Source organism: Chiloscyllium plagiosum, unplaced genomic scaffold (genome assembly GCF_037043375.1).
Source record: "Chiloscyllium plagiosum isolate Xiang-an unplaced genomic scaffold, Cpla_swu_hap1 HiC_scaffold_34, whole genome shotgun sequence".
NCBI classification, from domain to species: Eukaryota; Metazoa; Chordata; class Chondrichthyes; order Orectolobiformes; family Hemiscylliidae; genus Chiloscyllium; species Chiloscyllium plagiosum.
This window is the reverse complement of record NW_028270172.1, coordinates 27,391,030-27,409,146: the sequence shown is the minus strand read 5'-3', so window position 1 is coordinate 27,409,146 and position 18,117 is coordinate 27,391,030. Positions and strand designations below refer to the sequence as shown.

General features: G+C 42.1%; 1 protein-coding gene across 1 annotated transcript in view; it reads left to right on the top strand.

Annotated features, from left to right (window-relative positions):
• The window catches only part of LOC122564423 (collagen alpha-6(VI) chain-like), a 178,737-nt gene that overhangs the window by 79,176 nt on the left and 81,444 nt on the right, over positions 1-18,117 (top strand). Inside the window, exons 14-16 of the mRNA XM_087978572.1 lie at positions 4,674-5,234; positions 9,393-9,968; positions 11,976-12,542. Of these exons, the coding sequence (XP_087834698.1) occupies positions 4,674-5,234; positions 9,393-9,968; positions 11,976-12,542 (1,704 nt within the window). The remainder of the gene's footprint in view (positions 1-4,673; positions 5,235-9,392; positions 9,969-11,975; positions 12,543-18,117) is intronic.

The following is an 18,117-nucleotide window of genomic DNA, read 5'->3' as shown; positions in this document are numbered from 1 at the left end:
AGTAATCCACGTGTTCTTAAAAATCTAAATTCAGGCGTGACTTCCTCATTAGTTATTGTGAAGACCAACAGTAACATTTTTTACCATCTCCTTGCACCAGTAAAAATGGCCTTCTGTGATGGCAATGAATTACCGATGGGCTGTTTCTCATGATCAGGACTGCAATCCTTCGAACGAAGGTGAATGCACCTGTCCAGTCATAAACCACACAATCAAAGAGTTAATGCAGAATCCTTACTTGTGGTTATGAGATGCGCAGCTTTAAATCCAAGACATATGAGAGAATTAAAATAAGGAATGTTACATGGTCTTTGACATGAACTATTAACACTGTTACTGTCTCCGTTGATGCTACCAAACCTGCTGAGTATTTCCAATGTTATCTGTTCTTATTATGGAAATGATCAATTGTTTGTTTAGGGAGATTCATGAGAAGCAAGGACATAGGTATCTGGTTGTGAGAGTTGATATTCTCCAAGAATTTGGTGGTCTCATGCACCTAGAATTCTGTTGGTGGTTTGACCTCCTCACCTAAATATGGATACAATTACCACAGAAACAATGCAGCAGAGGTTCACGCGGTATATGAGACTACCGTATGAGGACCGATTGGTTCTACTGGACCTTTAATCACTTGCATTTTAAATAGTATTACAGCGGTGGAAAGGACGATGGATGAGGACTTGCCATCTGAGGTAGTTTGGGCTGAGGTTAGGAATAGGAAAGGTGAGGTCACCCTGTTAGGAGTCTTTTACAGGCCTCCTAATAGTCCTAGAATCATTGAAGAAAGGATTGGGAAGGTGATTCAGGAGATGAGTGACAGTAATAGGGTGGTTGTTATGGGGGACTTTAACTTTCCTGATATTGATTGGGAAAGCTATAGCTCAAGTTCGTTAGATGGGTCAGTGTTTGTTCAATGTGTGCAGGAGAGTTTCCTGACACAATATGTAGACAGGCCAACAAGAGGTGAGGCCATACTGGATTTGGTTCTGGGTAACGAACCAGGCCAGGTGTTAGAATTAGAGGTAGGTGAGCACTTTGGGGATAGTGACCATAATTCGGTGATTTTTACACTCGTGATGGAGAGGGATAAGTGTGTACTACAGGGCAAGAATTATAGTTGGGGTAAGGGAAATTATGATGCGGTGAGGCATGACTTAGGATGTGTGGCTTGGAAAAGTAGACTCCAAGGCAAGAGTGTAAAGGATATGTGGAACTTGTTCAAGGGGCAACTATTGAGTGTCCTTGATAATTATGTACCTGTCAGGCAGGAAGGAAAGGGTCGTGCGAGGGAGCCGTGGTTTAATAAGGAATTGGAATCCCTTGTTAAATGGAAGAGGGCGGCCTATCTCAAGATGAGACGTGAAGGTTCAATTGGGGCGATTGAGAGTTATAGGGTAGCCAGGAAGGACCTGAAGAGAGAGCTAAAAGCAGCAAGGAGGGGACATGAAAGGTCCTTAGTCGATAGGATTAGGGAAAACCCTAAGGCTTTCTATAGGTATGTTAGGAATAAAAGAATGACTAGGGTAGGAATAGGTCCAGTCAAGGATAGTAGTGGGAAGTTGCGTGTGGAGGCGGAAGAGATTGGGGAGACACTGAATGAATACTTTTCTTCAGTATTTACTCAGGAACAGGGCATTGTTGTAGATGAGAATACTGAGTCACAAATAAGTAGAATGGATGGCTTTGAGGTATGTAGAGAAGAGGTGTTGGAAATCCTGGAAAAGGTGAAAATTGATAAGTCCCCTGGGCCTGATGGCATTTATCCTAGGATTCTCTGGGAAGCAAGGGAGGAGATTGCAGAGCCATTGGCCTTGATTTTTATGTCCTCTTTGTCTACAGGAGAAGTCCCAGAAGACTGGAGGATAGCAAATGTGGTTCCCTTGTTCAAAAAGGGGAGTAGGGATAGCCCTAGTAACTATAGGCCGGTGAGTCTCACTTCTGTTGTGGGCAAAGTCTTAGAGAGAATTGTAAGGGATAGGATTTATGCACATCTGGATAGGAATAATGTGATCAAGGATAGTCAGCATGGTTTTGTGAAGGGCAAGTCGTGCCTCACAAACCTTATTGAATTCTTTGAAAAGGTGACGAAGGAGGTTGATGAGGGGAAAGCGGTAGATGTGGTATATATGGATTTTAGTAAGGCGTTTGATAAGGTTCCCCATGGTAGGCTACTGCAGAAAATACGGAGATATGGCATTGAGGGTGAATTGGAGGTTTGGATTAGGAATTGGCTGGATGGAAGAAGACAGAGGGTAGTAGTTGATGGCAAAGTTTCTTCATGGAGTGCCGTCACTAGCGGTGTTCCGCAAGGATCTGTTTTGGGACCATTGCTGTTTGTCATTTTTATAAATGACCTGGAAGAGGGGTTAGAAGGTTGGGTGAGCAAGTTTGCGGATGATACGAAAGTCGGAGGAGTTGTTGACAGTGAGGAAGCATGTGGCAGGTTACAGCAGGATATAGAGAAGCTGCAGAGCTGGGCAGAAAGGTGGCAGATGGAATTCAATGTAGCTAAGTGCGAGGTGATTCACTTTGGGAAGAATAACAAAAAGATGGGGTACTGGGCTAATGGTCGGATACTTGGTAGTGTGGATGAACAGAGGGATCTTGGTGTCCATGTACACAGATCTCTGAAAGTTGCCACCCAGGTAAATAGTGCGGTGAGGAAGGCATATGGCGTACTGGCTTTTATTGGTAGAGGAATTGAGTTCCGGAGTCCTGAGGTCATGATGCAGTTGTATAAGACTCTGGTACGGCCGCATCTGGAATATTGTGTGCAGTTTTGGTCGCCATACTATAGGAAGGATGTGGAGGCATTGGAACGGGTGCAGAGGAGGTTTACCAGGATGTTGCCTGGTATGGAAGGAAAATCGTATGAGGAAAGACTGAGGCACTTGGGGCTGTTTTCACTAGAGAAAAGAAGGTTTAGGGGTGACTTGATTGAGGTGTACAAGATGATTAGGGGGTTAGATAGGGTAGACAGTATGAACCTTTTCCCACGTATGGAGTCGGGTATTACAAGGGGGCATAGCTTTAAATTAAGGGGGGGTAGATATAGGACTGATGTTAGGGGTAGGTTCTTCACTCAGCGAGTCGTTAGTTCATGGAATGCCCTGCCAGTAACAGTGGTGGACTCTCCCTCTTTATGGGCATTTAAGAGGGCATTGGATAGGTATATGGAGGATAGTGGGTTAGTGTAGTTTAGGTGGGCTTGGATCGGCGCAACATCGAGGGCCCAAGGGCCTGTACTGCGCTGTATTCTTCTATGTTCTATGTTCTATGTAATGGGAGGAAAGCAGCACCAGGGACCCAGGTTTGATTCCAGCCTCAGGCAACTGTCTGTGTGGAGTTTCCACATTCTCCCCGTATCTGCGTGGGTTTCCTCCGGGTGCTCTGGTTTACTCCCACAATCCAAAGATGTGCAGGTTAGGAGAATTAGCCATGCTAAGTTGCCCATAGTGTTCAAGAATGTGTAGGCTAGGTGCATTAGTCAGGGCTAAATATAGGACAATAAGGTGGGAGAATGGGTCTGGGTGGGTGACTCTTGGAGGGTGAGTGTGGACTTGTTGGGCTGAAGGACCTCTTTCCATACTGTAGGGATTCTATGATTCTATGATCTGATTGAAATGTATAAAATTCTAGCAGGGCTGGGCAGATGAGATACAGGGAGGATATATCCCCGGTCGGAGAGTCTGGAACCAGTGGTCTGTCTGAACATCAGCTACATTTACTTAGAATCATAGAATCTCTACAGTGCGAGAAGAAGCTATTTGGCCCATTGCATCTACACTGACACTCCAAAGAATATCCCACCCAAACCCCGCAACCCTCCACCCTATTCTCATAATTCTGCATTTACCAAGACTACTCCAACTAGCCTACACATCCCAGGACACTATAGGCAATTTACCATGCTCAATCCACCTAACTAGCACAACCTCGGACTGTGGGAGGAAAACAGAGCACCCAGCGGAAACCCACTCAGACAGAGCAATAACATGCAAGTTCCATGCAGACAGTCACCCAAGGCTGGGATCGAACCCAGGTTCCTGAGGCTATGAGGCAGCAGTGCTAGCCACCACACAACTGAATTTGCCTTGGTTCCACATTCCATAATGGCATAATAAAAGGAAATCTACAGATCGCAGCCTCAAAGGCACATTTATCTCAGAATGCATGGCAGTTTGGGTGAAGGATATTTAGATTTTTTAATGCTGTTGTGTGTGGAAAAATTAATTTCCAAGAGAACCTAGAATCCTAAGATTTCACAACCTCATTTATGATTCTCTAATGAAAGGGAATATACATTTGTACCAACTCTCCTGAATCTTTTAACATTTTGGAATGTTAATATGATGAGATTATTCTGCACACTTCTTTATTGAAGTAAATATAAACAATATTTAAAGCAACATATTATAATGTGGCTCTTAATGCATTGGAATTATTCTAAATGTTTACATTGAAGATGTTATTCATATCTTTATAACAAAGTGTTAACAGAAATGAAACTGAAAATCTGTCAAGTATACAAGATACATGGGAACATATGTGTAAATATAAAGAAATAGATATCATATATGTAACTTATATGAAATTGTGAGATCGCTGTTCTCTTTATGCTGATTTTCACAGCATTTTGAAAAGACTTATTCTGCTTTATTTTCTTTCAGCTTGCAATCCTGACCGTAAAGCTGACATCATCTTTCTAATCGATGGATCAAGCAGTATAAAACAAGAAGACTTCGAGAAAGTGAAGTCATTCTTGATAAGTTTTGTAAATAAAAGCAATATTGCACCAGATAAGATTCAAATTGGGTTAATACAATATTCCACAGAAGTAAAGCTAATGTTCCAGCTTAATAAATACTCTTTAAAAAATGATCTGTACAAAGCAATTGGTGACATGAAACAGATTGCAACAAATACTCTCACTGGCAATGCACTGACATTTACATTGAACTATTTTGATGAAGTTAAAGGGGGTCGCCATGGTGTTCCACAGTATCTCATCGTGATAACCGATGGACAGGCACAGGATAAGGTCCTTGAACCAGCCAAAGCCATAAGGGATAAAGGAGTCACCGTGTTCGCAGTGGGCATAGGTGATGCAATCTACGCGCAGCTTGAGGAAATAGGGGGATCCCCGGAAAAAGTTCACTACATTGAAAACTTTGATCTGTTGAAAGATCAAGAAGCAGAAATTTCATGGGAGATGTGCAATGCCGATAAAAGTAAGTTAACATTTTCCTTCACTTCCAAATATAAAGAGTTCCAAGAATTGACTGATAATGTATTCAAAAAGAAGTTTGGAATTAAGATCATAATCCATATGACAGAAGTAGGCTATTCAGTCCATCAGGTCTGTGTGCCACTCAAGTGAAGTCTGGTTGATCTGATAACCCTCGACTCCACTTTTCCACTATTTTTCCATGACCCTTAATTTCCTTGATGAATAAAAATCTGATTCTGTCAACGTTGAATATACTTAGCCAACTAGCCTCTGTGGTAAAGAATTTCAGGTTCACTGTTGTATGTGTTAAATGGGCAGTCCCTTATTCTGAGATTATATCCTTTCATCCTGGACTTTCCCATAAGGGGCAACATTCTTCCTGCGTTAATCCTGTCAAGTCCCCAAAGGATATTTTATGTTTCAATAAAGCCACCTCTCATTCTTCTAGATTTCAATGAGTACAGGCCCAAACTACTCTAACTCTCCCAAAAAGCAGTCCCTCTGTAGCTAGGATCAATCTAATAAAGCTTCTTTGAAATGCCTCCAATCCCAATGTATCTTTCTTTAGCTAAGGGGTCCAAACAGTTCACAATATTCTGGCTGTGGTCTGTTTGGTGTCTTGAATAGTTCCAGTAAAGCCTCCTTACCTTTAGACTCCTTTCCCTTTGAAATTCCATTGCTTCTCCCAATTACCTACTCAAGTAGTTGCTGACCAAAACACTCATATTTAAACGGTTTCTTGGAGTACTTTGAAGAAGCTACACATGCTCTTGATAAGGGAGAACCAGAAGGCATTTGATAAGGTGCTAAATCAACATTTACTGTGAAAAAATGAAGCTTATGGTATAGGGTTTAACATATTGCATGGATTTAAGATTAGCTCACTAACAGGAAACAGACAGAAATGCAGTTATTTTTTGGTTTGTAAAATGTAATGAGTGGTAAGGTTAAAAAAAAGTCAATGCTAGGCCCTCAACATTTTACAATTCATATAAATGATTTGGAAGAAGGATTTGAAGGTATGGAGCTAAATTTGCTGACAACACTAAGATCAATAGGAAAATAAGTTACAAAAAAAGATATAGGAGATTACAGAAGGAAAAGGCAGTGGATAGTTTTCTGTGTGTCCCCTTGTGATTGAATCACAAAAAGTTAGTACAAAGGAAGGTCAGTTTATTTGGAATCTTAATGTAATATCATCATTTATTGCAATGGGAACTGAATACAAAGGTAAGGCAGCTATGCTTCAGTCATATAGGGCAATGGTGATGGCACATCTGGAATGTTGTTATGGTACTGGTCTTCTTATTTATGAAAGGATATAAATCCATTGGAAATAGATCAGAGGAGATTTACCATCCTAATACCATACTTTTGGAATGGGCATGTTGTCATAAGAGGAAAGGTTTTACAGACTCAAATTGTATCCATTGGAGTTTAGAAAAGTAAGAAGTGACTTGGCTGAAATGTATCTAAGATCCTGTTGGGTCTTGACTGGGTGGATGTGAAAAGGCTGTTTCCTCTTAGAACTAGAACTACTGTTTTAGAAATAAGGGATCACTCATTAAAACAGAAATGAGTGGAAAATCTTTTTTCTCTCTCAGGAGGTCATTAGTCTTTGAACATCTCTTTTTGAGAAGGCAGTGGAAGCAGACCTTTTGATTTTTTTTCATGGGTGGGTTCTTAGTGAGCAAGGAAGTGAAAAGTTATTGGAGGATAGGTGGAAATGTGCAGTAGTCAGATCAGCCATGATCGTGTTGAATGGCAGAGTAGGCTTTAGTGATCAGAATGATTTGCTGTTGCTGCAAGCCTGTGTGTAGCACTGTACCGACCTTGCTCCACGATCCAGGGCTGTCTTCTACATGGAGCTGTCCGCAGTACCAACAGTGTCCAGTAGCAAACTGTCGGTGCTGCTGCATCTGCTGGAGCTACCTGCAATGAAATTACCCAGTAGTTCTATTGAGCCGGACCTCTTCCTGGGTCAGGTGCTAGAGTCCCATTCTGCCCTTGGCATTTGGCAGACTCTTGTTTTTGCTGGTCGACTCTTTAGTCTGGGAAATAAACTGGTCCACTCTCTCCTCGCCCACCAAAATGTGGGCCCATTCCTGGCCCACTCTCTCCTCGCCACCCTCTGTGCTGGAAATAACTTTCACTACACATGTACAGCACATGTTGACTGAGAAGGCTTCAGTCCCTGGTGAGGGGTGTTTGCTTATGTGTCATTTGTAGAATGACCGTGGTCATATTATCAGTTTACATAATTATAGCACTGAAACATACTATTCAGCCCAACTAGGTTCAGATGTTTTTGCTCCACACAAGCGTTTCCCTACCCTACTTCTTGAAAGCTAATCCTTCCATTCTTTTCATGCCCTTCAAATTAATCTAAAATATTTCCCTCAATTGCTTCATATGGTTGCACTTATCGCATTCCAAATCATTCTCCGCTGAATTATCTTCCGATATCCACTTTTAGTCTGCACACAAGTGGAAATGTACTCTTTCCCTCGATCCTATCAATGCTTTGAAGACTTTAAACGTCTCTATCAAATCTCCCCTCTCAGCTTTCTCCTTTTTTTGGGAAACCAAGCCCAGCCTGTTACATTTTCCCCAACAACTGTATCCATTCTGTTCTGTAGCACGCAGTGTCACACCTAACAGGTTGAATGGTATCTTCCTTTGCTTCTGTTCTATAACTCTATCATTATATTTTAGCTTACATGAGAGTCATAGAGTCATAGAGATGTACAGCATGGAAACAGACCTTCGGTCCAACCTGTCCATGCCGACCAGATATCCCAACCCAATCTAGTCCCACCTGCCAGCACCCGGCCCATACCCATACAAATCCTTCCTATTCATATACACATCCAAATGCCTCTTAAATGTTGCAATTGTACCAGCCTCCACCACATCCTCTGGCTGCTCATTCCATACACGTACCACCCTCTGCGTGAAAAAGTTGCCCCTTAGGACTCTCTATATCTTTCCCCTCTCAACCTAAACCTATGCCCTCTAGTTCTGGACCTCCCGACCCCAGGGAAAAAATACTTTGTCTATTTATCCTATCCATGCCCCTCATAATTTTGTAAACCTCTATAAGGTCACCCCTCAGCCTCCGACGCTCCAGGGAAAACAGCCCCAGCCTGTTCAGCCTCTCCCTGTAGCTCAGATCCTCCAACCCTGGCAATATCCTTGCAAATCCTTTCTGAACCCTTTCAAGTTTCACAACATCTTTCCGATAGGAAAGAGACCAGAGTTGCATGCAATATTCCAAGTGGCCTGACCAATGTCCTGTACAGCTGCAACATGACCTCCCAACTCCTTTAGTCAATGCACTGACCAATAAAGGAAAGCATACCAAATGCCTTCTTCACTATCCTATCTACCTGCAATCCATTTTCAAGGAGCTATGAACCTGCACTCCAAGGTCTCTTTGTTCAGCAACACTCCCCAGGACCTTACCATTAAGTATGTAAGTCCTGCTAAGAATTGCTTTCCCAAAATGCAGCACCTCGCATTTATCTGAATTAACCTCCATCTGCCACTTCTCAGCCCATTGGCCCATCTGGTCCAGATCCTGTCGTAATCTGAGGTAACCCTCTTCGCTGTCCACTACACCTCCAATTTTGGTGTCATCTGCAAACTTACTAACTGTACCTTTTATGCTTGCATCCAAATCATTTATGTAACAGGTATCATTCCTGCCCATCACCCCATATCAGCGAGAACTCAGCACAACCTAGGTTGGCTGAAACTTCCAAACTTAAGTGTTTTTACCTGAATGGACATGTTGTCTGGTCAGATGAAAACTTTGATGTGAAGAGAAACCTGCAGGCTTTTCCAGACTAGCACTAACAGCCAGTCGAACTCTCATTGTCACAGAGGACTTCAGCAAAGCTTAACATGGACTTTTACACTGGATGGCATAAGACACAAGGCTGGAGTCATCATAGTTGCAAACCCCAGTTCACCATTCCTCCCCATTCATCCCACACTCCTATCCTGGGGTATATCATTGGCAGTCACACTGGTAGTAGTGCCCCTACAAGGTTACAGTATCTTCTCCAGAGTTTAGACAGGATGGCAAGGAATTTCAGTCCGTTGTTTTCCCAGACATTGTGAGACATTCACTGGGTATTTTTTTTCTTCTCTTTAGACTGCAGAAGGACCGAACAGGCTGACATTTTATTTGTAATCGATGGATCAGGTAGCATTCAACCGTATCAATTTGAAAGCATGAGGAATTTCATGTTGGCCCTGGTGAACCAGACCAACGTTGGCCCGGACAAGGTTCAAATTGGAGCTTTGATATTTGGTGATGCACCCGAAACCATATGTCGGCTGGACAAATGGCGAACAAAAGCTAAAGTGCAAGAGGAAATCATGCAATTAAAAAGTGTAGGTGGAAGCACTTATACAGTTGAAGCCCTTGCACATGCAGAAACTCTTCTGAGTAAACAATATGGTGGACGAAGAGAAGCTGGAGTTCCTCAGTTCTTGATCATCATTACTGATGGGGAAGCAACAGTTAAACAAGGATTGGATGCTAAAGCCAGAGCTATCAGAGACAGCAATGTTGAGATCCTTGCTGTTGGTGTAGATAAAGCCGATGAAAAAGAACTACAGACAATTGCGGGATCAGATAAGAATTGGTTTTATGTTCACAACTTTACTCGTTTGGAGTATTTATCCCGAAACATTTCTCAGAAGATATGTTTGGAAACCAAACCAGGTGAGTTACTCAGAGTGAGGTAATTACCTCTAAATTTGGAGAAAGTTAATGATCATCAGACTTCATGATAGTTTGGAGAGTCGACTGTTGTTGAAGAAAGCTGAACACTTCAATGTTTGGTTAAATAGTCCATTCCCACTCTCTCCTTTTCCTGAAACCTGGCATGGGGCAGTGACCACAAGAGCTTTCAGTTGGCATGGATCAGTCAGGTACCATGGATCCACCCAAAGGAGGATATGCACCAACTTGTACCATGCCAATTAGCTACATTCCTGCACCTCTAATAAAATCTGATGCCATGGGGCACTGGTTGGCATGATCTGGACAATCCTGCTGCCCCAGGGAATGAGTTTTTAATTTCAATTTATGAAACTGAAACTGACTTGATGTACATAAATTTTGAGTCATTTTCTTTTTAGAGCTTTCCTGTTGATTTGCATCCTTCAGCATCTTTCCACAGATCTTTCTCAACAATCAAATGCTGTACAGTGTAGACATATAAAAGTAGTTCTGAACAACTCTGTTCATTCTGCTAATTGAACTTCAAACATACAAGGCTCTTAGAGATCTTGACAGGGTAAATGTGGAGATGATGTTTCTTCTTAAGGAGTCAAGCACCTTTACCAGAGCAGAGACAAATCATTTTTTTCAAAAGAGTAACGTGGCCCTTTGGAGCAGGTAGATGGATGTTTGCTCAGCAAGGCGATCAGGTTATCATGGGTATGTGGGAATATGTATTAGAAGTTACACCTACCAGAAGAGATAGGAGCCCTTGAGAATGGCATGGGAGAGTGTCACCCATCTCTTTTATAGTCATCACCCACTGAGCCACTACAATCAAAATCGATAGTGTTTACATCCTGAACCCGGCATCCCAGAAGCCATCTTCAGAGAGAATTAATTGACTGGAGGCAGAACTTGCACCTCTCATTTGGAGGAAACTTCACCACAGAACAGCCTGAGAGTTCCACTGGTCTATGTTCTGCCACAGGAGAACGCCCCTATTCCTCTTTGACCCGGGGTCTTTTACTGCCATCCTACTTATTATTTTCTATAGTGGATCACAGTGGATCAGTGATTAGCACTGTTGCCTGACAGTGCCAGGGACCTGGGTTCAATTCCACCCTCAGCAACTGTCTGTGTGGAGTTTGCACATTCCCCCTGTGTCAGTGTGGGTTTCCTCCGGGTGTTCCAGTTTCCTCCCACTGTTCAAAGATGTACAGGTTAGGAAGATTGTCCGTGCTAAATTGCCCACAGTGTCCAGGGATGTGTAGGCTAGCCATGGTGCGTTAGCCATGGGAAATGCAGGGTTACAAGGATAGGGTTGGTGAATGGGTCTGGTTGGGATGCTCTACAGATGGTCAGTGTGGACTAGATGGGCTGAATGGCCTGCATGTTGAAAAATGTGGTGCTGGAAGAGAACATCCAGTCAAGCAGCATCTGAGGAACAGGAAGGTTGACGTTCCGAGTATGAGCTCTTTCATGATGAAGAGCTCATGCCCGAAACGTCGACTCTCCTGCTCCTCAGATACTGCCTGACCTGCTGTGCTTTTCCAGCACCACACTTTTCAACTCTGATCTCCAGCATCTGCAGTCCTCACATTCTCCTCCTGAATAACCTGCTTCTACACTATAGGGATTCTATGATGATTCTCACTTTGTGGTGCTTCAGTTTTGTTCAGACGTACAGCTATAACCTGCCATGGGGCATTTGTTTTACACCAATGACAGTATATGAGTGCAAGTTATTGTGACACTTTGCAATTATTAATAATGTGAATTTGGTTAAAAAAAATCTCAAGAATTTAACATTTTTTGTATCAAGTTTAAAACAATAATGCTTGCCTGATGATTTAAAACTCAGTTTTGTTCAAAGCTAGTTGGCTTTCAAGACTGAGCTTACATTTATAAATTTATTTGAACAAGTCCAAAATTTGTAAAGTATGTGAAATACTTACACCTGTAAAATATTGGTGTCATTAAAGTGTTTATGTTTTTCTGTTCCAGATTGCGAACTATCTGAATCAGATATTGTTTTTCTAATTGATGGATCAGAAAGTATTAAAGCAAAGCAATTTATGTCCATAAAGACATTCTTGAAGTACATCATTGAAAAGCTGAGTATTGGCCGTACAAAATTTCAGTTCGCAGTAGCTCAATATAGCACAGAGCCAAGAGCTGAATTTTATCTGAATGAGTCTAAGGACCAAAATGATCTCTTTGAAAAAATTGACAAGATCAACCAAATAAAAGATGGCACCAGAACAGGGAAGGCACTTCAGTTTGTGATGAAATTCTTTGAACCGTCAGTAGGAAGCCGAAAGCTGAAGGGGATTCCTCAGAACCTGTTGGTGATCACGGATGGGGAATCCAAAGACAGCGTAGCCAACCCTGCCAGTGACTTGAGGAAGAAAAACATCAATGTTCTTGCTATCGGTATTCAAGAAGCGGTTCAAAAACAGTTGGTCGAAATCGCTGGAGCTCCAGAGAAAAAGTTCTATGTCTCATCATTCAACGGGTTAGATAAAATTAAACGAAGAGTAGTTCGTGAACTTTGCACTGAATCTTGTAAAGGTTAGTGGCCTCTGCTCAGTGAGAAATATTTCCAGAATTGTACTATAGAATATCCTTTATTGCCATGTGTACTCCACTACAAAAGTACAGGGGCCAATTGGATACATAATTGGCTTATTGGCAGGAGACAGAGACTAATGGTGGATGGTTACTTTTCAGACTGGAGGCCAGTCACCAGCAGTGTTCCAAAGGGATCCAGTTCTATGTTCTCTTTTGTTTCTCATTTATATAAATGATTTGGATGAGAATATAGAAGGCATGGTTAGTACGTTTGTGGACAACGCCATAATTGGTGGCATAGTAGACTATGAAGAAGGTTTTCTAAGATTACAAAGAGATCTTGATCAAATGGGTCAATGGGCTGAAAAATGGCAGATGCAGTTCAATCTGGATAAATGTGTGGTTTTGCATTTTGGTACAACAAACAAAGGGTAGGGCTTATACAAATTAATGATAAGGTGTTGGGTAGTGTTGTAGAACAGAGGGACCTAGGGGTGCAGGTACATAATTCTTTGAAGTCACACATAGATAGGGTGGTTAAAAAGGCATTTGGCATGCCTGCCTTCATTGCTCAGTCCTTTGAGTATAGGAGTTGGGAAGTCATGTTGAGAATGTACAGGACATTGCTGAGGCCACTTCTGGAATATTGTGTCCACTTCTCGTCGCTTAGTTGTTGGAAGGATATTATCAAGCAGGAGAGGGTTCAAAAGAGATTTACCAGGATGTTGCCACGTGTGGAAGGTTTGAATTATAAAAAAAGGCTGGATAGGCTGGGATTTTTTTTCACTGGAGAGTGTAGGAGGTTGAGAGGCAATCTGATAGAAGTTTATAAAATAATGAGAGGTACAGATTAAGTTAATGGTAGTTGTTTATTTTTTCCCCGAGGATGGGAGATTTCAAGACTAGGGGCACATTTTTAAGGTGAGAGGAGAGAGATTTTAAAAAGACATAACTGGTAAATTTCTTGCACAGAGATTCCGCAGGTGGAATGAGAAAGTGGTGGATGTGGGTACAATTACAACATTTAAAAGACATTAGGATAGATACATTAATAGGAAAGGTTTGGAGGGATACGGGCCAGGAGCAGATAGATGGGACAAGTTTAGTTTGGGATTGTATTCAGAATGGACTGATTGGACCGAAGAGTCTGTTTCCTTGCTGTATGACTCTATGACTCTGTAAGCACAGTGAAAAGTTTTTACAATGGCTGCCTCTAATGGTGTCATCTTAAATACATGTACCTAGATAAAAATCTTGAATACAAAGAGGAATAAAAGGAAAAATAGTAATATTAATTAGTGTCTAAAACATAAGTCAGAAATAACTTAGTAATAACATAGTTTTAAAGGATTGACATTGCAGTCCGATAACAAACTTCTAATAGATTTTGTGGCTTTAGCAGTAAAGTTGCCTCTGACATTATTGCTAAATATGTACATAGGTTGTGACTACCATGAAGGGGAGTAAATGTCAATTCCAACCAAGACCATTATGAACAAATTGAAGTCAAACTTGCATGCCCCTATTGATCAGCATAAATACCCCTGATATATAGGAATAAGGAAGGCAAAATGGCAGAACTGTGAGAAACAACAGATCAGAGAAGTAAGAACATTCACCTACTTAAGGAATATCAGGATGGGGGGATTTGCTTTTTGCTTTGTTCTTTCATGTGGTGTGGGCACCCCTGGTAAAGTTAGCATTTGTTTCCCATTCCTGTTTACCTTTAAACTGGTTGGCTTGCTCAGCCATTTTAGAGGGCAATTAGGAGTCAATGACATTGTTGTGGGTTTGGAATCACATGTGGGCCAGACTGGGTAAGGAAGGGCAGATTTCTTTATCTACAGGACATTAGTGTACAAGTTGGGCACCAACTTGGTCGTGGAATTTGAACCGATGACCCCAAAGCATTAGCCTGGCCATTGCATTTCCTATTTGGTAACATTATCATAACAGCACCATTTCTCCACTCTCCACAAAATCAGAATGAATGGAAAGAAGAACAAAGAATTTCTAAAGTTGACCTAGGAGTTTATTCTTGATCAGCATGTTTCTAGTCCATTGATGGAGAAAGCAGTGCAGGATCTAGTTCTGTTGGATAATGCACAGCAAGGGAAATGTGTTGGAGAACATTCATAGAGCCATAGAGATGTACAGTATGGAAACAGACCCTTTGGTCCAACTCGTCCATGCCAACCAGATATCCCAACCCAATCTAGTCCCACCTGCCAGCACCCGGCCCATATGCCTCCAAACCCTTCCTATTCATATACTCATCCAGATGCCTTTTAAATGTTGCAATCATACTAGCCTCCATCACTTCCTCTGGCAGCTCATTCCATACACTTACCACCCTCTACATGAAACAGTTACCCCTGAGGTCTCTTTTATATCTTTCCCCTCTCACCCTAAACCTATGTCCTCTAGTTCTGGACTCCCCCTACCCAAGGAAGAGACTTTGTCTATTTATCCTATCGATGCCCTCATGATTTTATAAATCTCTATAAGGTCACCCCACAATCTCCGATGCTCCAGGGAAAAGCCCTGCTAAGATTTGCTTTCCCAAAATGCAGCACCTCGCATTTATCTAAATTAAACTCCATCTGCCACTTCTCATCTCATTGGCCCATCTGATCAAGAACCTGTTGTAATCTGAGGTAACCTTCTTCGCTGTCCATGACACCTCCAATTTTGGTGTCAGCTGCAAACTTTTTTGCTCACATCCAAATCATTTCTATAAATAATGAAAAGTAGTGGACCCAACACTGATCCTTGTGGCACTCCTCTGGTCACAGGCCTCCAGTCTGAAAAACAACCCTCCACCACCACCCTCTTCCAACAGAGTTCTATGGTACACCTGATCAGGTGCTGGGATTTATCCACTTATATATGTTTCATTTGGTGATTGCCATATAATTAGTAATAATGCAGCCACCCACAAAGATGGCTGAGCATAAAATGAGAGGGAAGACAATTAAAAATTAATTGAGATCTCTGTACAGAATCACTAATAGTGTCTGTAAATTAACAGAGTTGTTGTAGGAAGCCATGTGTTGGGAGATACCAGAGATCCGAGGGATTACTGAGACCTGACTACAGCAAAGTTAGAAATAGGAATGAGCAGCTTTTAACATATTTCACAATGATAGTGATGGGAAAAGGGGAGGTGGAGGATTTGTACATGTAAGGGATAATATAAATAATTGAAAGAATAAAGGACACAGCTATGAGGCTGTGAGGTATGAGTGAGTTGCTGCCACTTTCTGGAGCACACTAACTGAAAGGATAATGGTACCTGATTCCACTAAACCTTCGATGTGCAACTGGATATATCCTCAAAAGGGACTCAATTTCAGGATCTTTAGAAAAATGCTCAATGTAGAACTAAATTTGATAACCTCATCAAAGAGCTATCATCCACTTGCCAGGCTGACTATCCTGTGTACCCATTAGAATTTAAATTAATCAGAGTTGATTTTAAGGAAAGATGTAAGACTGTGAAAGAAATTTAGAGAGTGCTTCCCTTTGTATGAATTAAGTAGTGATCCCTGGGATGAAGGGGCTGACTTACCAAGGACAGCTAATCTAGTTAGGCCTTTATTCACTGGACTATGGAAGATTGAGGGGTAATTTTAGTGATATATGTAAGATTCTAAAAACGCTTGACAGTGTAGATATTGAGATATTCCACTAGTTGGGAAATATGGAAGTAGGGGAATATAGAGTCATAGAGTCTATAGATGTACAGCATGGAAACAGACCCTTCGGTCCAACCCGTCCATGCCGACCAGATATCCCAACCCAATCTAGTCCCACCTGCCAGTACCCGGTCCATATCCTTCCAAACCCTTCCTATTCATATACCCATCCGAATGCCTCTTAAATGTTGCAATTGTACTAGCCTCCACCACATCCTCTGGCAGCTCATTCCATACACGTACCACCCTCTGTGTCAAAACGTTGCCCCTTAGGTCTCTTTTATATCTTTCCCCTCTCACCCTAAACCTATGCCCTCTAGTTCTGGACTCTCTGAGCCCAGGGAAAAGACTTTGCCTTTTTACCCTATCCATGCACCTCATAATTTTGTAAACCTCTATAAGGTCACCCCTCAGCCTCCGACGCTCCAGGGAAAACAGCCCCAGCCTGTTCAGCCTCTCCCTGTAGTTCAAATCCTCCAACCCTGGCAACATCCTTGTAAATCTTTTCTGAACTCTTTCAAGTTTCACAACATATAGTTACAGAATAAGGAGTCACTTATATAAAAATGAGGTGTAAAGGAATTTCTCCTTTTAGAGAGTAGCAAATGTATCAAATTCTCCACCTCAGAGAGTTTTGGAGGCTAGACAACTGAAAATATTTAAAGAGGAAGTAGATTAGTGAAATATCAGGGAGCTGATGACTGTGCTGAGCTGGTACAAAGGAAAATTGCAGACTGGGACAGATCAGGTTCACAGCTCCTTGAAAGTGGAGTCGCAGGTAGATAGGATAGTGAAGAAGGCGTTTGGTATGCTTTCCTTTATTGGTCAGAGTATTGAGTACAGGAGTTGGGAGGTCATGTTACGGCTGTACAGGACATTGGTTAGGCCACTGTTGGAATATTGCATGCAACTCTGGTCTCTTTCCTATCAGAAAGATGTTGTGAAACTTGAAAGGGTTCAGAAAAGATTTACAAGGATATTGCCAGGGTTGGAGGATTTGAACTATAGGGAGAGGCTGAACAGGCTGGGGCTGTTTTCCCTGGAGCGTCGGAGGCTGAGGGGTGACCTTATAGAGGTTTACAAAATTGTGAGGGGCATGGATAGGATAAATAGACAAAGTCTTTTCCTTGGGGTGGGGGAGTCCAGAACTAGAGGGCACAGGTTTAGGGTGAGAGGGGAAAGATATAAAAGAGACCTAAGGGGCAACGTTTTCACGCAGAGGGTGTTACGTGTATGGAATGAGCTGCCAGAGGATGTGGTGGAGGCTAGTACAATTGCAACATTTAAGAGGCATTTGCTGCCTGAACTGCTGTGCTCTTCTAGCACCACTAATCCAGAATATGAATAGGAAAGGTTTGGAGGGATAGGGGCTGGGTGCTGGCAGGTGGGACTAGATTGGGTTGGGATATCTGGTTGGACCGAAGGGTCTGTTCCCGTGCTGTACATCTCTATGACTCTATGACTCTATCAGCCATGATCTTTTAGAATGGCAGAGCAAGCCGGGGTGCTGAACGGCTTACTGCTGCATCTATTTCTGGTGTACCTATGTCGAGGACATGCTTTAAAAATAGAGGGGCGTCCCATTAATAATGGAGATAAGGATTTTTGTTCTCTCAATATTATTGCTCAATGGAATTCTCTTCCCCAGAGACTGAGACGTTGAATATCTTTAAAAGATTTAGTTAGATAATGTCATTAAAGGGTATCCAAAATAGACAAGCAAGTGTGAGGATACATTCCAATCAGCCATGAGTTTATCAACTGGTGGAAGGGACTGGAGGTGCTGAATGGCCTACTGAATTTGTCTGTTCATCCAGGCTGCAAGCTACAATTTCACACACCACGACACTGAATAGAAGTGACTATTCCTTTGATGA